The sequence below is a fragment of the Daphnia carinata genome, chromosome 9, assembly GCF_022539665.2.
Source record: "Daphnia carinata strain CSIRO-1 chromosome 9, CSIRO_AGI_Dcar_HiC_V3, whole genome shotgun sequence".
Taxonomy (NCBI): domain Eukaryota; kingdom Metazoa; phylum Arthropoda; class Branchiopoda; order Diplostraca; family Daphniidae; genus Daphnia; species Daphnia carinata.
Genome location: NC_081339.1, coordinates 7,584,180 through 7,609,266, shown reverse-complemented (window position 1 = coordinate 7,609,266; position 25,087 = coordinate 7,584,180). Strand labels below are relative to the sequence as shown.

General features: G+C 38.9%; 5 protein-coding genes across 9 annotated transcripts; all 5 read left to right on the top strand.

Moving 5' to 3' along the window:
- Positions 1 to 53: 53 nt before the first annotated feature.
- On the top strand, positions 54 to 1,490 carry LOC130700751 (uncharacterized). Its single transcript, XM_057522733.2, has 5 exons — positions 54 to 209; positions 286 to 444; positions 566 to 676; positions 738 to 961; positions 1,027 to 1,490. The coding sequence occupies exons 2-5, from the start codon at positions 286 to 288 to the stop codon at positions 1,313 to 1,315; spliced, it is 783 nt and encodes a 260-aa protein (XP_057378716.1). The 5' UTR covers positions 54 to 209; the 3' UTR covers positions 1,316 to 1,490.
- Positions 1,491 to 2,101: 611 nt separating this feature from the next.
- LOC130700749 (uncharacterized) lies at positions 2,102 to 5,430 on the top strand. 3 transcript variants are annotated; one of them, XM_059497090.1, is made up of 3 exons: positions 2,102 to 2,283; positions 2,377 to 2,708; positions 5,090 to 5,430. In XM_059497090.1, exons 1-3 carry the CDS (start codon positions 2,107 to 2,109, stop codon positions 5,370 to 5,372), a joined length of 792 nt encoding a protein of 263 aa, XP_059353073.1. In that variant the 5' UTR covers positions 2,102 to 2,106; the 3' UTR covers positions 5,373 to 5,430. The 3 variants fall into 3 exon arrangements, with proteins under 3 accessions (XP_059353073.1, XP_057378713.1, XP_057378715.1); XM_057522730.1 differs by lacking the exon at positions 5,090 to 5,430 and adding an exon at positions 2,777 to 3,209; XM_057522732.2 differs by lacking the exons at positions 2,102 to 2,283; positions 2,377 to 2,708 and adding exons at positions 4,410 to 4,604; positions 4,689 to 5,020 and having other exon boundaries at positions 5,090 to 5,425.
- A 3,290-nt stretch (positions 5,431 to 8,720) lies between these two features.
- LOC130700754 (uncharacterized) lies at positions 8,721 to 9,759 on the top strand. Its single transcript, XM_057522736.2, has 3 exons — positions 8,721 to 8,879; positions 8,957 to 9,451; positions 9,513 to 9,759. The coding sequence occupies exons 1-3, from the start codon at positions 8,820 to 8,822 to the stop codon at positions 9,645 to 9,647; spliced, it is 690 nt and encodes a 229-aa protein (XP_057378719.1). The 5' UTR covers positions 8,721 to 8,819; the 3' UTR covers positions 9,648 to 9,759.
- Positions 9,760 to 10,656: 897 nt separating this feature from the next.
- Positions 10,657 to 12,935, top strand: LOC130700739 (putative phospholipase B-like 2). Its single transcript, XM_057522718.2, has 7 exons — positions 10,657 to 10,969; positions 11,032 to 11,278; positions 11,375 to 11,469; positions 11,541 to 11,911; positions 11,986 to 12,072; positions 12,136 to 12,491; positions 12,557 to 12,935. Exons 1-7 carry the CDS (start codon positions 10,758 to 10,760, stop codon positions 12,893 to 12,895), a joined length of 1,707 nt encoding a protein of 568 aa, XP_057378701.1. The 5' UTR covers positions 10,657 to 10,757; the 3' UTR covers positions 12,896 to 12,935.
- Positions 12,936 to 13,964: 1,029 nt separating this feature from the next.
- LOC130700741 (group 3 secretory phospholipase A2-like) lies at positions 13,965 to 17,266 on the top strand. 3 transcript variants are annotated; one of them, XM_057522721.2, is made up of 6 exons: positions 13,965 to 14,296; positions 14,370 to 14,690; positions 15,056 to 15,271; positions 15,762 to 15,986; positions 16,474 to 16,554; positions 16,621 to 17,266. In XM_057522721.2, the coding sequence occupies exons 1-6, from the start codon at positions 14,079 to 14,081 to the stop codon at positions 16,730 to 16,732; spliced, it is 1,173 nt and encodes a 390-aa protein (XP_057378704.1). In that variant the 5' UTR covers positions 13,965 to 14,078; the 3' UTR covers positions 16,733 to 17,266. The 3 variants fall into 3 exon arrangements, with proteins under 3 accessions (XP_057378704.1, XP_057378706.1, XP_057378705.1); XM_057522723.2 differs by lacking the exon at positions 15,762 to 15,986 and having other exon boundaries at positions 13,971 to 14,296; XM_057522722.2 differs by lacking the exon at positions 15,056 to 15,271 and having other exon boundaries at positions 13,977 to 14,296.
- Positions 17,267 to 25,087: the final 7,821 nt, after the last annotated feature.

Genomic DNA, 25,087 nt, shown 5'->3' with positions numbered 1-25,087 from the left:
AAGAGGGTGAAAGGATCTCTTCGTCTTGCTTTGTCTGATGCTATCAACAAAAGGCTGAAGACACGTAAGAAATTTCTCGAGGAACACGAAAAGGCTGTAGAATACATTAACACATTAAAGGAAAACGAATATCTTTTGAGGCCTATAAAAGAGCAAGAGGGTTGAAGGGGGTAGTTTAGTAACACTCCAGCATTCAACAACTGCACAAGGTAACTTTTTGTGGGGAGTTTTCGTGTTGATTATTTGTGATTTTTAAATTTAATATTTCCTTATGAAAATATTCAGATGAAATTGACGTTGATCTTCCTGACTTGCTTCGTCGGTCTGTCCTACCAACAGCGATACGTATGGCCAATGCCATATGCTCCAAGGGCGCATTTGATGCCTTTGTTCTACGCTGACGGACAGCCAGCAGCTGACGTTGAAATTCTACCTGAAGTCAAGGTAAGATCTTGAAATTTTTTATCCCTAAATTCTTATTCGTCTACATAGCAGAAATAGCATTTGTTTTGCCCTTCGATTCGCTCTTCTAATTTGTTTATATTTCTTGCTTTTATGCACCAAGGAAATCGATAATCAAGCCAAGAACGAACCCGAAATTCAGCAAGACCACGAGAAGGTATTCTTACCATTAGCCTCACCTGTGTTGAATTTCAAACCGTTCACAACGACCACCGTAAGTTGTTGAAGCAACAATTATTTCATCGATGATGAACCCCATGTATTTCTTCTTTCAGACTTTTACCTCAACTTCTGTCTCCGTTGTGTCAACTCCAACGACCGTCAAATGCATCCCTTCAACCAAATTTTCGATTGCGACCGCTGCTAATTTACTTGCGATTCCAGTAGTGACTGAAGTGCGCGCCACGTCAGCTTGTGCCCGTCGCCGTCGCGATCTGGAACACCTTTTAGCCGACGCTGAGTCAGCTAAGGCATCCATTGAACCCGCTCAACCTATCGCGTATGTTTTTCTTTAAAAAATTCAAAACTAAAAAAATGGACATGATTTTTTAAAATTTTGATTAGCCTCGAAGTGTCTGCCATTGAGCCACTGCCCGTTGCTGACGTGAAGGATGCCAGTTTCACCGAACCTGAAATTGAATCTTCGCAATTGATGAATCTGTCACCTGAGGTCGTACAAGAAGATCCCAGCAAAGAAGATAGGGGTTTGCTTAATTTGAGCCTGACGACGACCATATCGGTGACCACAGTAACTACGGTGATCTCTTTCGCTGGCGCTACCGTGAAAAGCACTGCCAATATCGCAGCTGACAATGCGCTGCTATGCCTTCCATCCGGATTTACAGTTTGCTAATAAGATCTACCCACGTTTGCTATGCGTTTTTGTTTTCCAGAAAGCAAGACGATTTTGTCCTCGTAATTATTTTGTTTGCTCCCTTTAATTTATATCGACATGATTAACCGATTACGCTGGTAGTGTGTAATAATCAGTTAGAAATTATCGAAATACATGACTTCCATTAAATTTATACTTTGTTTATAACGTCTGCATTGAATCGACATCTTCTTTACATCATCTGTGTCTTAATAAAAGAAAAACAGACGTTAAACATAACATTTTTTGGGGGCCAATGCAAATTTTGATGTATTTCCTCTAGATATATTTTTGAATCATCTGTATATTTAGCCTGAAAGGAATGTGGGGAATGTAGTCTGATCGCAATGAGTGTACACTTGAGATAAATTCATCGCTCCCGTCTTCAGTGTATAGGGGAACTATGACAATCTGCTTTACAGCTGACGTTACGATTCGTTTGGCCAACGTACCTGCGAAAATACCAAGTATTTTTTCTGTATAGAATTGCTTTTTATATCATCACATTTTGTAAATTTACGAACTGCAACGGCAAGCTCTTCGCATTCAACGATGGTACATTTAAGATAGCGATTGAGGTACTATTAGAAGCTCAACAGCCATCCTTCTGTTTGCGTTTGTATAAAAGACGTGAAAACTCATGGTGAATGTCAGACGTAGCAGCGATTTCATTCAGCAACATCCTTTGGTAAGTTTAGCTGCGCTTATTTGAAATATCAGTTGTTTTTAAAAACATTCATTCCTTCTTTTAGAGAATTAGAGAAGCAAAAATGAAAATTGCATTGGTATTTGTTGTGTGCTTCGTCTCCCTGACTTTGCAGCAGAATGTCTTTTGGTCTTACCCAGGAAGACGCATTCCTTATTACTCCATGTACAACCATAACATCCAAGACGATCTGCCCATTCTTGCTGCCCTCGATCCTGCCGGACACCCACTTTATCCAAACGTACGACTGTAGCATTTTAAATCCTACATTAGATTTATGAGTCTTTGCTTTAGGGATTGATAACCAAAACATTTTAAACATAAACTTTTATAGAACTATGGTGCCCGTGCACAAGGTGGATTGCAGGAACGCACGCTTGAAGAGTCTGATCTTTTCCAACAGCTAGAACCAAAAGCGGAAGGCAGAACATTTGGCCTCAATAACTTGGTGAGCGTCATCTTGAGTTCGCTGTCGCTCTCCAGCACGAGCACAACATACACAACGACCACGTCCACCATCACAGCCGGAACGGTGTTGACGTGTTTTACCAGGACGATGTTCAATTCGACCACAGCTTGCCGGAGAAAGCGAGATGCTTTGCTGATGATTTCCGAAGTGCTGATTGGAGATAGTGACGATGAGGACGAGCCGTTCGGCGACGAACAGTACTTTTCCCATTTTTAATTTTACGTGTCGTCCTACTTTGATTAATTATTGTGTTTCGATTTTGTAGGGAATGGGATGACGAGTTGCCACCTTTGCCGAGAGCAAAAAGAGACGTTGATCCATCCCGTTTAATTGTATCCTCTAAAACTGAAAGCGATGTGCATGTCAACGATGTTGCCCCCAAGCAAACTGAATCATCAGTTAATGGCTATTTCCGTCAAAATCGGGCCATTGTTACATCATCATTGACTTCATATACTGTGTTTTATTCGACCAGCACAAGGATTGTAACGAATATCGCCTCAGCCAGTGGTCTGTCTTGCCTGCCATCAGGATTTACTCTTTGCTAGTTTCAATACCATCACAATGACACGTTATTTATAACCAACAAACCACTTCTAGGCTAAGAGTTTCGGCTAATGTTTCGTTTAATTCATATGAAAACATGTTGTAGGCTATTCTGCAGTAGTTACTTGATTAATACACCATTTCTGCATCTATGGGCATCTTACTCATCATTTTTGTGGCATAGAAAATGCAATTTGAAAAAACAACATGTCTCCTTTGATGGAAGAGTTTTGTAGCCGTAGATGGGACAATTGTACCAATGCCAGTCTATCATATAAGTTATCATTATGATAGCTACCGTATATGATAGCCTTTTTGCGGAGAACAGCTAATGTACACAAAATGCTAACCGCAGTAGTCCGCCTTCCTGTAGTTTAAGTGTGTTAACGTGGAGCTACTCGCTTCTCATGTCAGGTAAAATATAATTAATGACATTAGTTTTACCATGTTCTGCTTTGCTGTGATTATTGGAAAATCCTCTGCTTGCGCCCATACCTATCGGAGAGCTACTCACGATCATTTGGTTGCTCTATCCCTTTAACTTATATTGGCATGATTAATTTGTTACTGTGATACTGAACAACACGTTGCTTATACTGATGATGATAACCTTACTGAAGCTATCGAATAAAGCACTTAATATATAATACCCTCATCAACGTAACGTCTTTTTACATCGCCCATTGTCTTATGAAAGAATGCTTTCAACATGACGCCATAATCAAGTGTGTATCAAATTACGTTTTCATATTTTCCCCTGTGTAAAGTAAAAAAAAATGTTGTTGAACTATGGCTACCTTCTAACATTCGACGCGTACGCTGCACAGCGATTTTTCTAAAGCATATGGTGTACGTATCCTACTGGAAAGCAATTTCAGCGATGTATTTTATGACCGCAACGAGTGCCCGAATACAATACAGATTAAAATTTCGCTGCTACCGAATTCAGCGCATACTTGACGAATAATGACTGTCTCCTGTATACAATACATGTTTTGGTTCGTTTCACGAAAACGGAAAATGTGTAGTATTCCTTAAAGTACAATAATTTTGCTTATCGAAGCATTGGAATTCACGAGCTGGGACAGCCACCCTTTGCATTCCTTGATGTGATGTGCCAAAGATAAATATTTCGAACCACTAGAGGCCTAGCAGTTCTTCCTGGTGCGTTTGTATAAAAGACGTAAAGAATCACGGTGAATGTCAGATGTGGCAGCAGTATTCACTCAGCAACATCCATTGGTAAGTTGTCGAGTCTATTTACGTGATGAACGTAAACGTCGTAGTCTATTTAACCTGATGAAAACTACTTCATTATATTGACGCATCTGGTTTTGCCTTGTCTTTTTCTTTCTCTAGAAAATCAAAGAAGCAACATGAAAATTGCATTGGTACTTGTTGTTTGCTTTGTCTCCCTGACTTTGCAACAGAACGCCTTTTGGTCTTACCCAGGAAGACGCATTCCTTATTATTCCATGTTCAATAATCAGGACGATTTGCCCATTGTCGCTGCCCTCGATCCTGCCGGACATCAACCATATCCAAATGTACTAGACTCTTTTAATCTTCATAGCTTTAGTGATGCAAACATTTCACTGTGAGCATACGTCTTGAAATCGTGCAAAAAATAGAACTACGGAAGACAAACGGAGGATGGAATAGAACAGCGGACGCTTGAAGGATCCAATCTCTACGAAAGGCTGAAGTCGAGAGCGGAAGCCAGAACGTTCGGCCTAAATTACTTGGTTAGCGTTATCTTGAGTTCGCTGACCGTCTCCACTACGAGCACGACATACACAACGACTACGTCCACCATCACAGCCGGAACAGTGATCACCTGTTTTACCAGGACGATGTTCAATTCGACCACAGCTTGCCGGAGAAAGCGAGATGCTTTGCTGATGATTTCTGAAGTGCTGATTGGAGATAGTGACGATCAAGACGAACCACTCGGCGATGAAGAGTAATTTTTTTCAATTTCTTATTGTAATTGTTATGTTATGCGTTGATTAATCCTCGTTATGGTTTTCAGCGAATGGGATGGTGAGTTGGAGCCTTTGCCGAGAGAAAAAAGAGACGTTGATCCAGCCCTTTTAATTACATCCTCTAAAACTGAAAGCGATCTGCATGTCAATGATGTTGCTCCCAAACAAACCGAATCATCAGTTGATGGCTACTTCCGCCAAAATCGGGCCATCGTCACATCGTCATTGACTTCATATACGGTGTCCTATTCGACCAGCACTAGGACTGTAACGAATATCGCCTCAGCAAGTGGTCTGTCTTGCTTGCCATCGGGATTCACCCTTTGCTAATTTTGACTATCATAACGTTACTCTATTTATAACCAACGAAACACATTTAGGCTAATAATTTCGGCTGGTTTCCTTTCATTAAGGCGAAAGCCTAGACTATTCTGCTGTAGTTACTTGATTAATACACCATTTCTGCATCTATGGACATCTTACTTATCATATTGTTAAGAAGTTGGCACAAAAGGAAATCACACTAAGCGTGAGTAAAAATGTCTGTGGAAGCAACAACACGCTTTCCATTACACCTTGTTTAAATTTCCTGTTCACGATTCTCACCCTGGCCAACTGAAACTTGCGCACCAATATTCAATAATGATTACTGAGACGGAAACTGACACTCTCTATGAACGACTATCACAGTTTTTCACAAACGTTTCAAACGAGATTTCAATGCACGAATTAAAAAAAGCCAATGACGTAGCTAAACTTTGAATATACAGTAGCTCACTCTGTCTGCAGCCTCCGTATATCTGAAATGGAGTGGCAATGGCAGCAAAGAAAACCAAAAATGCGAATAATTTATTATATAACCTTGTAGAGTAGTTACCAACGCAAGTTCCTCCTAGCTAGTAGTACAACCTCCTAGTAGTTTAGCAAATTATAGCTTATAGCCAACAACAAGTTCTTGAGGAGGGCTATAGCTTGCTTCCAGCCATCAGCATCAACCAAGGCTGTCTATCAAAGAAACACTTATCGTCAATGCCTTCCATAGTATCGTCTAATGTTAGAATGCCAATAAAACTTAAGCATTGATTTCATGCGCAACGAAGGAAATGCTAAGCGAAACAACACGGAGTAATGAGAAGTCATGTTGAAAGGCCCAAATGTTCCAGTTGCGCACGGGATGACGCAGTTTAAAATACTACGCTGAGGTTGCTTCTGAAATGTGCACCATCACATTGAAAATCAAATTTTTTTTATCAGCTAACATAAAAAAAAAACAGGTCGAATCGCTGCAAAACTTTTGTTATATAATGCGCAATAGAAACTCGTAAGACGTTAAAATGCCGCCAGAGAGCGTTCAACAAGAATTAAATTGATTCCGCGCAAACTATATTATGCTATCCAACTGATCGGCGTTCAACAAGAATGAAATTGATTCCGCGTAAACTATATTGTGCTATCCAACTGGTCGTCATCGTTATCATTATTTCACGATGAATATCATATATTATGCAAACTAAATATTATTTTTGAACTAATTAGTATTTTGAACAAGATGCGAAATTTATAGAAGTTTGCGTAAACGCAGAATTAAACCTGATCATGTTTGATTGAAATTTTGAAAATTAAATAAAATCATACCAAATTTCAAACAGTCGGCCGGCGATTCTAGTTCGATACATGATAAGCAAATGCAAATGGAAATGGAAAACGAGAAAAAATTCAAAGTTTTTTCTGCGATAGCCAAACGTAAGAAAAATCTCAAAATGGAAAAGTCCTTTACAAAATTCGCTGTATGGATAGCGTACGTTATCGGCATCGATCTAGAGGAAGACGTTAGTCTCGAAAATCCTCATATCGACACTACAGCCCTGGCACCTGACTATGATTCCCAGCTTCAGTCTACAGGACCATTACTACCCTTGTACTTCCCCTCAACGGTAGCACCAGTCCGTCCAGAAAGTCAGCTGAGCAAGCACTGCATTATCGAAATGCCAGATGATGTGGAACCGGAAGCCAAATCGGCCTCACATGCCTGTTACGACCCAATGCCGAAAGGCGGCGGTAACTCAGGCATCGACGCTAACTGGAACGGTCCACCAGCACCCGACTTTGAGCCTCGGCTTAAGCCTTTCAGACCTGTACCAGCGTATGGTAAGACCCTGTACGTCCCAGCAATGGTAGCACCAGTCCGTCCAGAAAGTCAGCTGAGCAAGCACTGCATTATCGAAATGCCAGATGATGTGGAACCGGAAGACAAATCGGCCTCGTATGTCCGTTACGACCCAATGCCGCAAGGCGGCGGTCAATCGGACATCGACGCTTACTGGAACCGGCTCCCACCGCCTGGCTTTGTGCCGCCAGCCCCTTACAGCCCGCCTGTCTCGCACGTTGCCGCACTGCCATCAGTGCGTTACAAAGATGAGGTAAACACAGGGGTGCTCATCGACTTGTCCGATGTGACGGAAGCGGACTCTTATGTCCGCTACGACCCACAAGGATTCTCTAATTCTGGCATTGAGGCTTATCGGAACCGGCCGCCCCCGGTTAACTTTACTCCCCCCCCACCCTTCTGGCCGCCCGTCTCGTATGTGCCCCCCCCAATAGAAGCACCCCAGCCTGAACAACCTTGCTGGCCGCCCGTCTCGCACGTGCCACCTCAGGCGCAAGAGATTTCTTATTACGATGAACAACCGGCCAATCAGTGCCAGGCTTTTGAACGTGAACAACCACGACCCCGGTGGGTCAAGTAAATTCTTTTTCCCTCAACACGAAGTTAAATTCAACTTTGCAGTTATGTAACTTGAATTTATTTCCGCCGTTTAGCGAAATGTGTTTGTTATTCTCCCCCTCACTGTTCTGTCAGTGGAATATTTCATCTTTTTGGCCCGCAAAAAATCCGAAAACATGTAACGACGTTTATGCCGTGTTGTACTTTGACTCAATTGAATGGCGAACCCGTACACGGAGTTATTCATTGTCGCAAGTTTGATTCTTCCATTCACTTTCTGTTCTAATTGTCTTCTTCCGGCAAGCTTGTTTGCATGAGCAAGAGAATAACGGTATAGCACTTATATTCCTTAAAAGTGCTTGCGAAGATTCTCTGCCATGTTTACGACTGTTGGAAAGGAGTGATAGAAGAAGAATGTGTTGGTTGTTTTCATTTTCGCGACCGTGACAAGACTACCTCTACGAGGGATTTTATCCTTAAATGAGTCGTTCAATTTCAGCGGAGTAACACACGAGAAAACGTCGGTCAAGTTTTAGGATAAAATTTTGGTTCCAAATTTGTTTTGTATTTTTTTTTTGTTTATTTCATCAATAAATGGATTCTGCTCCATAATAACCTGTGTTTTTAAAAATTTTTCAAATAGTATTAAGATAACAATCGACCGAAATCGAGTTACAGTTCAAGTTCCAGCATTAAACACTTGGTCAATGATGTATTCATTTTTACTGGTTAGCAGGAGAATCGAAAGACATTATTCAATAAAGCTTTAAATATTAGAAAAAGTTATGTCATAAAAAATGAGAAAATCATCCTTGAACTGTGGACTTACATATGAATCAAAGGAGGGGGGGGGAGAAAGTGAATAACAAACGAGCCACGGGTTTCAAATTGCAATTAGTTAAAAATTTAGTTAGATGTCATAATCCCTCGCGCCATTTACCCTAAACTGAGACTGTTTGCAACCTTGAAAAACTAATTAACTCAAGTTGCTTCAGGCCAACAGGTGACTTGTGGGTTCAAAGTGGACATATAAAAGCGAGACGTAATGCTACATGTCATACGCAGATCAACTTTTACCTCCATCCACCAAACTACTATATTTCGACATGAAGGTAAGGCAGTTCATTTTAAATTTATCAGTGTGTTAAATTTTTAAGATGAATTTTAACAATTTTTCTGTTGGAATTAGTCTGTACTTGTTACCTTGTCAATGCTGAGCTTGTTGGTTGTGTGCGATGCTTGGTTTCTCAATCTGAAATCTGATAAATATGAGAAGCTGGCCAAAGTGACACCAGCACCGAACAAACGAAAGGTGATTCTCGTAGCCAAGAAGGTGTACGTGCCGATGTATGCCTCCGATGACACTGCTTCATCAGACATGTCCGGCCGTTTGTTGCCCGTCTCTCCTGTACTGGCCAGTTCTGGAGCGGTGATGGGAGGACAACAGCAATCGCTTGACTATTCTTCGATGTATTATCAACCTCCAGTTGTTGCATATGCCATGTCCGGTCCAGCCTCAGGTGATGTATCAGCAGCCTACACAGCTCCATCAGCCTATGCTGCCCCAGTTCCAGTACCTGCCAATGTAGAAGCAGCTATGCAACCTTATGCCTTCTACACTGGGGGGTATGGTGCTGCTGGCCCACAATACGTGCAGTATGGTAGTGCAGCATCAGCACCCGAGGTAATATTAATTGTCTTAATTTCTGGAACGTAATTACCATTTTTCTGTTTTACGGAGAAAGACCTGGATGATGCAGTATCCAGGTGGTGAGATTGTTCCAGCTGGACCTTATCCTCCAACAGGAACCGACAGCGACGCAGTGACACAGGAAGTTACTGCCTCAGTGCAGCCAAGTGAAGCATACCCAAGTGTTTGACCGCATTGATTGCAATATTGTTTTTACCTGATTTTTATTGTATTTTAATTTATGTGACTTATGTAACGGACAAGATCGATGTGCTCTATGACCACGAATAAAAACGCTATGATTGCATTGGATTTCTGCTTCGTGACAAATATCGGCATGATTTACTCCTTGACTAGTACTAAACGGGCAAATCGAACTTACCTGTGCCACCAGACATGAAGGGAATGATTAATTTAAAATAATTATATAAGGCAATGGACCACTATCAAATGCCCAATATATTTCGAACGTTTATCTTCCATATTTACTGTGATGTAGGATTGACGTGCGCGCAGTAATGAATGATTCTGAACTTTCTCTTCTGTTGTGTTGCTTCATTGCGGAAAATAAATCTCCTCCAAACGGTTGAGAAAATTTTTAAAAAACGAACGAGCAATTTTGTGACTGGAGTACATATTCATTCAAACTTGCAATTTCACTATCCACATGAAAACTAAGGCTTATGCAATATGGGAGAAAAAACGGTAACCAACTAGCATGGTTTCTGAACAGCTTTTGTTTTATTGGATGTGGCAAATCTATCCTATGTTTAATAGTTTTACTCATTCTTTCAGGGCCCTTTTACAATGCAAAAATAAAACTTCGCGTATCCATTCCTTCTACATACTTACTTTCTCTTTATGTCCGCTAGAATTGCAAAGTGTGAAATAGCTGCGCGGTTGACCATAGCAACGCTCGGAGTATTGACGTGTTTTTTAAATAGCAATATCATTAATGGCCACCATGAAAACAAATGATGGAATCGCTAGGGGCGAGGGAAGTTGAAGGATTCTAGTGAGCGTGTTTGGTGAAAGTCTAACCTTTCTATTATTGCAGGGGTATTTAACTAGGACGCAGATGCTGCTTGACGACTTAATTTTTCCGCTTTCATTTTCGAAACTACGCAACAGTTTCCCTCACGGCCAATAGGTGGTCTAGAAATTTTTAATCAGCTGTTGAACTTCAAAACAACAGTCGACGATAAGTTTTTAGGGGGCGTTTCAGCGTCGAAGAGAAACTAGAGAAAGATTTGCTGCGTTTCAGAAGTTTTCACTAGTTGAAGCGTGTCATTCGAAGAAGATGAACAATCGTCATCTTCCCTGTATGTTGTTAAGCCTTAGCTTACTTTTGATTTCTGCCCAATCTGCAGAACTTATCCAAGAGAACGAATCAACAACAGCCTATGTGGTGTTTGATGAAAATAATGAAGAATTTGTGATTGTTAACAACCAGCCACCTCGCGACAAATACGTTGCTGGGGCAAAGTTCACAAACTCCATTAACCAAACAGGGTATGTTCTATTTTACATGTATAAGAATGTAGGGTATCTTATTGTTAATTACTCTGTTGCAGATGGGCAAATTTTGAGGTCTGGGCCAATGGGAACTTTCCAGATACTATGCAGTCTAAGGCAGCTGGCTTCCTAGAAGGCTATCTTACCCATGAGCTTATCTATTTCTCGTACTTGAATACCCTTCAAGATTATTGTCAGGGGCGAGATGCCTACTGTAGCAAGCTACGTACTTTTTTAACTACAAATACAAAATGGGTTAACAAGATGTACAAAAAACTGAGAAACACAAGCCCATTCTGGCATCAGGTATTAGTCACCCACAGCCTATTTAGTTATTTTATTTTGTAAATAATTGTTTTAAATTTCACGCCAATCTAAATTGCACAAAATGCAATTCTTTAGGTTGGTTTATTCTATGAGCAAATGGAAGGAATGGCAACTGGTTGGGAAAAAGCCGCAGTTAATACTGGCCATTCAATGGGAAGCTATGGATTTCTGTAAGTTAACATTAATATAGCAAATGTTTTAATATTTTTCATATATAAATCTTTTCTATCTTCATTCAAAGTTGGTTCAATATCTTTGGAGATATGGAAGAGTTTGAACAAATGTTTGTCCCTCGACAAGTGAACAAGGATTGGCGACTTAATAAAGTTGGTCGACGTCATATGGTTGCGTCATGCTCTGCCTTAATCAAAGTGCTTCCCGAAACATCAGACATCTACACTTCCCACGTTACATGGAACGGTTACGAATCGATGATCAGAATTTTGAAGAAATACAGTCTGGAAGTACATCAAACGGCCGACGAAGACTCGGCACTTATTCCAGGCCATTCCATGTCGTTTTCTTCTTACCCCGGCCTGTTATACTCAGGAGACGATTTCACCGTCATTTCTTCTGGCCTCGTTTCAATGGAAACTACCATTGGAAATAACAGTAAACATTTTCATGATTATGCATATTACACAGATACTGATACATAATAATGATAATTTTTTTCATTCTTTCAGATGAAGAGCTATTCAAGTACATCAAACCCACCGGACAAGTTCTTGAAGGAGTTCGGTCCATGGTCGCAAATCGCCTTGCTTCAACTGGTATTAGAGCCTTTTAACTTAAAGTAATGTAGTGCCTTGACCATTTCATTATTGATGATAAAGGCAAAGAATGGACCGACGTTTTTGGTCGCCACAACAGCGGCACATACAACAATCAATGGATGATTGTCGATTACAAGCTCTTCAAACCGGGCAAACCTCTTCGTGACGGTCTCTTCTGGGTTCTTGAACAGTTACCGACGCTAATCGAATCTCGCGATATGACCGACGTTTTGAGAGCCCAAGCTTTCTGGCCATCCTACAACAGCCCGTACTTTCCGTCGATCTTCAATCTGTCTGGTGTACCAGCACTCGTTGAACAATACGGTGATTGGTTCTCTTACGACAAAACTCCTCGTGCTTTAATTTTCAAACGTGACGAATCCAAAGTCACCGATATGGATTCAATGATAAGGATGGTGAGTTTCCTCTTACGTTCTATTTTGGGAAAGTACTACCACTAAACCTGTCTTTTTTTATTTAGATGAGATACAACGATTACCGCAATGACCCGCTTTCTCGCTGCGACAAATGCGATCCGAAATATTCTGGAGAAAACGCCATCTCGGCTCGTAACGATCTGAATCCTGCTAACGGCACTTATCCTTTCCATGCGTTGAGCCACCGTTCTCACGGTGCTACTGACTGCAAGGTTACCTCACATCAACTCATGTCTTCATTGGACTTTATTGCGGTTGGCGGACCGACCTACGACTCTCTACCGGCGTTTAGATGGAGCGAATCTGATTTTACTAACTTGTCCCACGTTGGCCATCCTGATCTTTGGAAATTTCAACCAGTTCAGACCAAGTGGACTCTCTAAAACATTGTATCTCGAACTTCAAATGTAAACCACGATGTCTTATTTCTGAGATACTCATTGTTTTTCCCCTTTATCCTTGCGTTCTGGACTTTAAAACATTTTTGTTGTGATCTGCGATTTGCCCGTTTGACGAATTCTATTTACGGAAAGTGTTTACACGTCGCCGTAGAGTTTCGCCAATCAAAATTAAACACGAGTCACTTGATCAGCGGAAAGACCTTTATTTTTTTTCTTTTAACAAAAGGAAAGAAATTGATGCCATATGTGGAATTAGTTGATCTTACGCTGTTTGTGCCCAATGAACTTTGCGCATCCGTTCTGATGCTCGTTATTACTAGTGTAACGCTAGAGGGGCATGTAAGCAGATGCGTCTCCGTTATGGTCTAATCGGGATTCCCTAGACCGGAGAACTATGAGGGCTCTTGAGATGGTGATCACGCGGATGGCACGGACGCTACCGAATGTTCTAGTCGACAGCGAAAGAAATCCGAGATGGTTTCACACTGTAAGCTCTTTCTGACAAAATGATGCGTCCTTTTCACTTGGCCGGCTCAATTGCCATCCTCTTTGCTATTATTGGGCGCATTAATGAATACCATACGCCGCGAGCGAGTACAAGAATAGAAAAGAGTAAGGCCGATAACAAGGCCGAACAGATAATTAAAGGCCGCTATATATAGCGGCCGAATTTCGTATTTTCGGCCGAAAAAGGCATAGTGAGGGAGAGAAAGGGAAGGAATGCTAAGTGAAGGCACATATCCAATTTTTTTTTGTATTCTTTTCGCCCGTTGGCGATGTAATTGGAGAGGGAGGGGGTCGGTCGTACGATTTGACGTCACGGAGTACAGAGTTGTTAGAAGTGCTGGATTGGACGAAACCAGAGGCCGGTTCGGTAGCCTGAAGGGCAGACCCGTGTATTCGAGTGAAGGATCCTTCAGGGGGAAATCTGTTTGAATATGGTGCCATTTGACGTCAGCAAATCTGACGACTCCTATTGGAGCTCCATCTGCTGTGGATTGCTCCGTTTACCTGGTTATCCCCTGCGGAGATCTCTCCTTTTTCATTTGAGATCATTATTTTCATCGTAGTGGTGGACCGGCTTGAGCCATTGGAGCGGCAGTCTCGTCTGGCGCTTTCAACTCGAACATTCTATCTGTTCCGTCCAAACCGAAACTCAAAAATTATGGCTAAGATTGCGCGCATTTTGGCTATTGTTTTTTTCGCTCTTTGTACGACGATCGGGTTGGAAGCTGCCAGATTGAGCGAAACCGAAGTGGATCCGGTGATGCCCAATTTTTACGCTTTTGACGTGCTCGAAGATGGTGAGGTGGAGCGCCGGTTTTCATTCAATGGCATTGCGCTCAAGGAAACGGCTGCAGTCTTCACGCTCAACGGGACCAAGTAAATAATCTTTCGTTTTCATATTCATTTAACGTTACATTATACTAACTATGGCTCACTTGTTGACAAACAGAGAAGGAGCTGTGCTCCGCCAAATGACTGACGGACGTCATTTGATTCAGCTGATATACGACGCTGACCTGTCACTGCAAGATTGCGAATACATCACAGATACAGAGACGGCTCTTGCCTTCCAAGAGAAACTAACTAACGAATATCGGCAGTTATCATCCATCGGTCACAACACTACCATTCGCATTATCGAGAAACGGTCAGACCTGCCGGAAGATCTTGCACGATCAACTGTTTACCGTCGAATGAAAGCGGAATGCCGCCAGCTTCACTCACGTATGCGCAAGGCTGCCCGTCAATCTGAGGATCAGTCATCTGTCAGGTACGAGAGTAGATGAGTTAACCCATCCGTCCTTGCTTCCAGCGTTTCTTGGGAATCGTAAACCAGATTCATCTACCTGAGTTCTACTCAAATCTACTTCTTGTATATTGTCTTACATTGTAATTTTAACTTTGTGGTTTATCTTACTAACTGGGTTTCTCTCTTTTTCCCCTCTGATGGATCACTACTTTTCGTTTTACAAATTTCAGTCTTTTTTCCTCCCTCTTTTCATTGCTTTTGGACTTGGAAATGTACAAAGAGGGTTAGCATAAGATTTAAACATTTTATGGAGGGACGGGGAGAAGGGCATCGTTTTGAAATATCATTGGTTTTGGAGTCAACACCTTGCGTTATTACAAACGCAGCAGGAGGAAACGCGATATCATGATGATGCCTGGAACGATTTGGTGCGGATCCGGGCATCGTGCCACCCAGTACAAGGATTTGGGAGCAGAACAGGCCGTCGACCGCTGCTGCCGCCGTCATGATCACTGCCCGGAGACAATCAAGAGTAAGAAATCCAAGTACGACATCACCAACAACCGACCGATCACGATATCTGCGTGCGACTGCGATGAGAGGTGAAGTACGAACTGCACGAGTGCAGTACTTGGGACTGTATAGTCTAATTTTAGGCAATTTATTTTAGCGTTACAGTTGTTGTTTGGGAAACTATTCAAGCGGTGTACAAAAGTCTTCTCGAAAATGTTACAGAAACAAAAGGCATGCACGTCTTTCCACCACTAAACACAATTTAGTCTCAGCTTTTTTCTTTTAAAAACAAATCCTCTTTCATAGCCCGTTTTCCAGCTGTCAGATGTCTTTAATCTGAGACTTGTTTCGGCTTCTCTCATTCGTTACTGTCCCTTAGTCTTTTTGTTTTCGTTTTTCTCGGGGAATTCTATTCTTGATTAACACACACACTCCAAGTTGTCTTGCGTCTTCCGGCTATTCGAAACCTTCTTTACAACAACCATCTCAACATAACAGCAAAAAAAAACAAAAGATCCCCTCACAATGCAGTTGAATCAGCAAAATGCGAACCTCGAACCTCCTTTTGCGTATTTGTAGGAGAAGGCGTGAAGCAGATGATCTCTACATAGTTCCCCACACGAAATGGTGCGGTAAAGGTAATCGGGCCGATGGACCATCTAACCTGGGCGGCTATGCAGCAGCGGACAGGTGCTGTCGCCAGCACGACATGCAGTGTCCCCAACACATCACGGCCTGGTCCGAGAAATTTGGTCTGTACAATAGCCGGCCTTATACGGCCATGCATTGCACTTGCGACGACAGGTAAATTCCCTCCCCCTGCCCTCCTGCCTTCAATTGTTTTGGATGTCGAAAGGATGCGTAAAGTTCCGTTATAGAGATGGTTAAAGAAAGCGAAATTAGAAAGGGGTTCGCCAAGGACGTAGGAGATATTGGAGAGACCAATTTGAAATTGCAGAGAATTTATGCAAGGCCAGTTCGATCCATCTTTGTCGTAAATGTTTGAAGGTATAGGGTTAAGTATGCAGTTCTGTCAGTTCGTATACAACGCCCAGAAATCATGTAGGATTTGGTGCGTTAGGGACCGTTAGCATGAAAATGGGAACGGGCCACAGTATGCTGACCTTCTTGGCCGATATCGCCTTGCCTTCAGCGGTCCAGCCGAACTTTCATTCCGTTTTTCTTGGCACTTATTTGGAACGTTTGATTGCCTTCAGACGAAATTACAGGCTTTTTAGTCGCCTCAGCCAGGAATCTAACAACATTTTTGTTTATTTTTTTATAAAATTAGATTCCGTTCCTGTTTAAAGCAAGCTAACACGGCTGCCTCCAACTTGGTAGGCAAACTGTTCTTCAACATCATTCAAATCAAGTAAATATTATTGAATAAGAAATCATTGACGATGGCGCATCATAACTCTATTTGCCTTTATTACAGGTGTTTTGTGCTCAAACCAGAGAAAGTTTGCAAGAAAAGCTCGTGGTGGGGGAAATGTACACAGAATGAATGGAGAAAAAGAGCTCACCTCCGCGATCCCATTCCGTATTGAAATAAGCTTTTGTTCTTGTAATGCTTCTTAAAAAATACGATTAGGATTATCGATAAGAGCTCAGATTCTTTCTGCCCACAAACGAGAGAGAAAACCAGTGTCGTTTTTTGTTTGTTTATCAACAGCATTAGTCGTGCCAGTCAGGAAAACTATTTTCCTTTGTTCGTTTTTGCTTGCTTCATTCCTCGCCAGTCTACCCTTCACGACACGAAACGAAATTCTTTGGTCTGTAAAGCATCTACGTCCAATTTGTTGTTGATATTATCGCCGATCTGAAAAAGATTTCGCATTTAACGTAGCAGAAGATATTTTTTCTTCTAATCTACTTTTGTGTAAATGTCCCTATACCGCGTCCGTGCATATTATACGTGCGTGCATGCTCTCTTATCTAGAAGCCGATTTCGGAAATTCAAACGAATTATTTGAGTTGTTTCTATTAACTCAATTTGCCTTGCCAATTGCATCCTATGAGTGTTCCAGTGTGGCCAAATAAACATGTCGTGTAACGTTTTGCGCAACGATGTGGCAATAGAATATTAATTTCTAGTGTTTTTTTACTGTGTTGGATTGCCATGAACCACGAAAAACGATTGACTATTTCCTGTTAAATTAATGTGATGATTGGACCACAAGTAGGTCATTTCGCCATGGACGGCAAGGCTACACATATCGCAAAATTGCTGTGTAAACAGCTCCTTCCTCCTCCGCCCCCTTTTCCCAAAATAAAACTATCCATCTATTTTCATAATACGTAAAGATCGAGGTTAAATTCACTGAAAAAGTGTTGTCGTGAGTGAAGACATCCGCGATTCCCTATCGAGTAGTCTTGAACGTAAGCATTTTAACCTTGACATTACTTTAATAAATAGAATGGCGATACAGAAGCTTGGCCTTCATTGTGATTGTTATTTGTTTACTGTTGATTCTCAACTGCACACATGCTTGGAATTAGTGTTAAAAACGCATGTACCACTGAGCCACAAGCGAAAACGCAATTTGTATGAGCTTGAAAATAAGCCCGACATAAAAATAAGCCCGACAAACAAACAAGCCCAACAACAAAAATAAGCCCAACTTTTCCACCAATTTTGTAATTTTTTTTACATTTAATTTAACAATGAGTAGGCGTGCTTTAGATTCAATATCAACGAAAATCATGGAAATTAACTTTATATTTTTCAGGAGATTTGAGATTTCTAAAATAAAAAGATAAAACGGTGCGCTAGTACGTTCTGGCGTTGATGTTCTACATCACATTTATTAGGATTATTTCAAAAGCAGTTGATTTGAGGAAAAAACGAATCATTTTTTTCCGAATCAGCATTAAATTATGAAAATATCTTGTGACTTTCAACGTATTCCAAGGGTTTTCGATTTTTGGATGATTTTGACAAAAGTGAGAAGGCTATAGCCTTCCTACTTTTTCAATTTTGGCCGATGTTAGTTTTTTACGAATAACTCAAAAACTATAAGGCCAATAACAAAAAAACATGATATTCGTAATCAGCGATGAATTCTGAATCGATGTAATCTAATTTTAATTAAATCTGGAATTTGACGAAATTTGAAAAAGTGAGAAGGCTATAGCCTTCCTACTTTTTCAATTTTGGCCGATGTTAGTTTTTTACGAATAACTCAAAAACTATAAAGCCAATAACAAAAAAAACATGATATTCGTAATCAGCGATGAATTCTTAAACGATATAACCTAATTTTAATTAAATCTGGAATTTGACGAAATTGGAAAAAGTGAGAAGGCTATAGCCTTCCTACTTTTTCAATTTTGGCCGATGTTAGTTTTTTACGAATAACTCAGAAACTATAAGGACAATGTCAAAATAAATATGATATTCGTAATCAGCGATGATTTCTGAATCGATATAACTTAATTTTAATTAAATCTGCAATTTGACGAAATTGGAAAAAGTGAGAAGGCCTTCCTACTTTTTCAATTTTTGCCGATGTTAGTTTTTTACGAATAACTCAAAAACTATAAGGCCAATGTCAAAATCAATATGATATTCGTAATCAGAGATGAATTCTGAAACGATATAACCTAATTTTAATTAAATCTGCAATTTGACGAAATTGGAAAAAGTGAGAAGGCTATAGCCTTCCTACTTTTTCAATTTTGGCCGATGTTAGTTTTTACGATTATTTAAAAAAAACAATAAGGCCAATGCAAAATAAATATGATATTCGTAATCAGCGATCAATTTTGAATCGATATAACCTAATTTTAATTAAATCTGCAATTTGACGAAATTGGAAAAAGTGAGAAGGCTATAGCCTTCCTACTTTTTCAATTTTGGCCGATGTTAGTTTTCTACGATTATTTAAAAAACAATAAGGCCAATTTCAAAATCAATATGATATTCGTAATCAGCGATGAATTCTGAAACGATATAACCTTATTTTTAATTAAATCTGGAATTTGACGAAATTGGAAAAAGTGAGAAGGCTATAGCCTTCCTACTTTTTCAATTTTGGCCGATGTTAGTTTTTTACGAATAACTCAAAAACTATAAGGACAATGTCAAAATCAATATGATATTCGTAATCAGCGATAAATTCTGAATCGATATAACCTAATTTTAATTAAATCTGCAATTTGACGAAATTGGAAAAAGTGAGAAGGCTATAGCCTTCCTACTTTTTCAATTTTGGCCAATGTTAGTTTTCTACGATTATTTCAAAAACAATAAGGCCAATGCCAAAATAAATATGATATTCGTAATCAGCGATAAATTTTGAATCGATATAACCTAATTTTAATTAAATCTGCAATTTGACGAAATGGAAAAAGTGAGAAGGCTATAGCCTTCCTACTTTTTCAATTTTGGCCGATGTTAGTTTTTTACGAATAACTCAGAAACTATAAGGACAATGTCAAAATAAATATGATATTCGTAATCAGCGATGATTTCTGAAACGATATAACCTCATTTTTAATTAAATCTGGAATTTGACGAAATTGGAAAAAGTGAGAAGGCTATAGCCTTCCTACTTTTTCAATTTTGGCCGATGCTAGTTTTTTACGAATAATTCAAAAACTATAAGGCCAATGTAAAAAAAAACATGATATTCGTAATCAGCGATGAATTTTGAATCGATATAATCTAATTTTAATTAAATCTGGAATTTGACGAAATTGGAAAAAGTGAGAAGGCTATAGCCTTCCTACTTTTTCAATTTTGGCCGATGTTAGTTTTTTATAGCCTTCCTACGAATAACTCAAAAACTATAAGGACAATGTCAAAATCAATATGATATTCGTAATCAGCGATAAATTCTGAATCGATATAACCTAATTTTAATTAAATCTGGAATTTGACGAAATTGGAAAAAGTGAGAAGGCTATAGCCTTCCTACTTTTTCAATTTTGCCTTCGAATAACTCAAAAACTTTTTCAATTTATTCGTAATCAGCCAATGTTAGTTTCCTACGATTATTTCGAATTTCAAAAAACAATAAGGCCAATGCCAAAATAAATATGATATTCGTAATCAGCGATAAATTTTGAATCGATATAACCTAATTTTAATTAAATCTGCAATTTGACGAAATTGGAAAAAGTGAGAAGGCTATAGCCTTCCTACTTTTTCAATTTTGGCCGATGTTAGTTTTTTACGAAAAACTCAAAAACTATAAGGCCAATATCAAAATCAATATGATATTCGTAATCAGCGATGAATTCTGATTCGATATAACCTTATTTTTAATTAAATCTGGAATTTGACGAAATTGGAAAAAGTGAGAAGGCTATAGCCTTCCTACTTTTTCAATTTTGACCGATGCTAGTTTTTTACGAATAATTCAAAAACTATAAGGCCAATGTAAAAAAAAACATGATATTCGTAATCAGCGATGAATTTTGAATCGATATAATCTAATTTTAATTAAATCTGGAATTTGACGAAATTGGAAAAAGTGAGAAGGCTATAGCCTTCCTACTTTTTCAATTTTGGCCGATGTTAGTTTTTTACGAATAACTCAAAAACTATAAGGACAATGTCAAAATCAATATGATATTCGTAATCAGCGATAAATTCTGAATCGATATAACCTAATTTTAATTAAATCTGGAATTTGACGAAATTGGAAAAAGTGAGAAGGCTATAGCCTTCCTACTTTTTCAATTTTGGCCAATGTTAGTTTCCTACGATTATTTCAAAAACAATAAGGCCAATGCCAAAATAAATATGATATTCGTAATCAGCGATAAATTTTGAATCGATATAACCTAATTTTAATTAAATCTGCAATTTGACGAAATGGAAAAAGTGAGAAGGCTATAGCCTTCCTACTTTTTCAATTTTGGCCGATGTTAGTTTTTTACGAATAACTCAAAAACTATAAGGACAATGTCAAAATCAATATAATATTCGTAATCAGCGATAAATTCTGAATCGATATAACCTAATTTTAATTAAATCTGGAATTTGACGAAATTGGAAAAAGTGACGAACGAATAACTCAAAAACTATAAGGCCAATATCAAAATCAATATGATATTCGTAATCAGCGATGAATTCTGAAACGATATAACCTTATTTTTAATTAAATCTGGAATTTGACGAAATTGGAAAAAGTGAGAAGGCTATAGCCTTCCTACTTTTTCAATTTTGACCGATGCTAGTTTTTTACGAATAATTCAAAAACTATAAGGCCAATGTAAAAAAAAACATGATATTCGTAATCAGCGATGAATTTTGAATCGATATAATCTAATTTTAATTAAATCTGGAATTTGACGAAATTGGAAAAAGTGAGAAGGCTATAGCCTTCCTACTTTTTCAATTTTGGCCGATGTTAGTTTTTTACGAATAACTCAAAAACTATAAGGACAATGTCAAAATCAATATGATATTCGTAATCAGCGATAAATTCTGAATCGATATAATCTAATTTTAATTAAATCTGGAATTTGACGAAATTGGAAAAAGTGAGAAGGCTATATAGCCTTCCTACTTTTTCAATTTTGGCCGATGTTAGTTTTTTACGAATAACTCAAAAACTATAAGGCCAATGTCAAAATCAATATGATATTCGTAATCAAAGATGAATTCTGAAACGATATAATCTTATTTTTAATTAAATCTGGAATTTGACGAAATTGAAAAAAGTGAGAAGGCTATTGCCTTCCAACTTTTTCAATTTTGGCCGATGCTAGTTTTTTACGAATAATTCAATAACTAGAAGGCCAATGTAAAAAAAACATGATATTCGTAATCAGCGATGAATTCTGAATCGATGTAACCTAATTTTAATTAAATCTGGAATTTGACGATACTTGAAAAAGTGAGAAGGCTATAGCCTTCCTACTTTTTTAATTTTGGCTGATGTTAGTTTTTTACGATTAATTCAAAAACTATAAGGCTAATGTCAAAATTAACATGATATTCGTAATCAGCGATGAATTTTGAATCGATGTAATCTAATTTAATTAAATCTGGAATTTCACGAAATTTGAAAAAGTGAGAAGGCATGTATGCGCAATGTAGTAGAAATATTTTGGTGTATTTCCAAAATGGTTGACTTAATGAAAGAAAATAACGATTTTAGCGAAATAAGCATTCAATTTTGAGTACAGTGTGATATTCAATCAATTGTGATGAGTGCAGATTTTTGCAGAAAAAATATTTAGCCTTTTTACGTTTAATTTAAAAATCATAAGGACAATTGAAAGACAAATATGATTTCCTTGATAAGCATTCAATTCTGAATCGAAATCATGGATTTTAAGCGATGTTTAAAATTTAGCCAAAAATAAAAAAAGTGGGAAGACTATAGCCTAGAATCAGCCAAAAATCGAAAGCTCTTGGAATACGTTGAAAGTCACAAGATATACTTAGAAATTAATGCTGATTCAGAAAAAATGATTCGTTTTTACCTCAAGTCAACTGTTTTTGAAATAATCCTAATAAATGGGACGTAGAACATCAGCGCCGGAACGTACTAGCGCACAACTAAGTTAATCCGTTTTTTTCATTTATTTTTCAAGCCACAAGTTTTACGTAAAAATAAACTCGATTTCGTGATTCTCGTTTGCTTTTCAATCGAAATATTGTATTTCTAAGGATATTTAAATTTTAGCGAGAAATGAAAAAGTGAGAAGGCTATGGCCTTCTCACTAATCCACAAAAATCAATATCCCTTGGAATTCAATGTAAACCACACTCTATAATCGAAATTGAACGCCGATTTCAATAATGTGATTGTTTTTCCTGGATAATGAGCCGTTTTTGAAATATATGGGATTATAGTTGTGTATCCCGCTAGCGGTGTAATTTGGTGGCGCACAAATTTGCTACCCAAATTTTTATGTTTATTTACTTTTCCCATATCTAATTGTGAAATATGAAAAAGCGTGAAATTTTCTTAAAATCTGCACACAAAAAATATGTATTTCTATAAAGTACCGTTGATGGACGTAGCATTATATCACATTTTGTATCAGTACTACATAAAATAATAAATCAATCAGTCTTGCTCCAGCTCTACTTGCCAGAAGGTAACACGGTATGAAAAAAATTACAAGTCGGAAAGCGGATGAAATTTTGTCATTCTTGTTCCCCCATCAGCCTAAAATCAGGCAGAGTCCTAGAATCAGGCAGTACGTCCTTGTGTACGCCTCACGAAATATGCTGTTCCATAAGGTATGTTTGAACTTGCCGCCACTAAGAGAGAGAACCTAAAGACTATCGTTGTAAAAACACAGATATTTTACTGTTGCTACGAAAGATGTCGTTGCAGTACAGTTTTTACCTTCATGCAACGGTAACCTTTCGTAGCAATAGATTTAACGAAATGCATACCAAATTTGGATACAACGTGAAAAGAATACATATGCTTATGTAAAAGCTTTCTCTTGCAAAAAAAACACCGTTTTTGCTCACTACCAAGCCTATTTTCCATTGCTACGACATCGATGACGTAAAATGCGAATCCATCACGAACGCGTGACGATTTTAACTCCGTGTAAACGTGTAATTCTTCATTTAAAAAAATAAAATAGCAAATGAAAGTCAGATCCGTATGACTAGGGCTTCGTGGTTAGCATGCAAATTTTAATCGTCAATCTCCATTGTGACATTTTCCCAACTCACAAGCCTTACCGTACGCGCACTGTCGTTCTCTGTGCAAGCACACCATACATTATTACTCATGGCAGTTCTGTAGTAAAGCCTAGACACACCCTTTAATGTACAAACCTTAAACAAAAGGCAGCAGTGTAAAATAGTCCGTGCGTGTTGGCATTCTAATGAGACTCGACATCCGACTGCTGCTTCGACCTTCTTCCGCTCATCCATTCCGACAGCGCTTTCAAACTAACTCTCATCAGCGTCAGTTTATCGCCAAGGCTTTTGACAGATGCCGTGCAAAAGCAATAGATGACAAGGCTCTCATAGTGGCAAGCGTACAGAGCTACCCTTTAACTTCCAGGAAAATGTTAACGTAAAAACTGAAAGGTTCGTTCGAGTGCTGAAGTAGGATCACATTTCACAGTGTGCGTAACGTTTCCATTGAAAAGAAAGGCAAAATTGTTGCCTACTAGCTTTTAATTATTACTTAGTTTCTTATTAATAATTTAATGAATTTATGCGCTTGTAAGTTTGACGGCACCTAAAAAGGAAAAGTGAATATTCGTGTATAACGTATCCGCGTCTGTGATTGACCTCTTGCAAGTTTTGGATCCATCAACCTGACATCGAAGCGTGACGATCAACAATGACCACATCGAACATCAAAAAAGAAAACACACAAATGAGAAGAAGAAAAGAAAAAATCCTCGTCTTTAACTAGCAGAGGCACAACTTCACGGACCGCGCGTTTCGGTGCCGCCTCGCCGCACATTTGACAGAAACTCTATTAACTGACCGCATAATGCATCCTTACCGCCCATTTCGAACACGCCATATCTCTTCCTGGTGCTTCATATCAGCGCACTGATGGATGGCATCACCTGGCAAGGCCGATTGATTCCATTGGCAACGACACGCAGGCTGCAGATCGAAACACACGGATGTCTTATGTAAGTCGATAGGGAAACAGTAAGACCCCAGGCTCACCCGAACTGAAAATAAATAAAAACAAAAATGCAAAATTTAGAGAGAAACAAAAAAATGGAAATACGATTAGGAGCAATCCTGTATCAGGAAAACAGAAGAGAATCAACTATGCCGCGCTAATATCGCATATGGAACAACAGTCGGAAACATAAGAGAAATAGAACAAGAAGGCTTCTTGTGGCATCAGTATAACTGTTTGCGAGGCTGAAGCTTGTTCCATCTGATGCGAAGCCTTTTATTCCAGTAACTTCTTTTGCGTTTTCTTTTTTTTTTAGGATTGTTG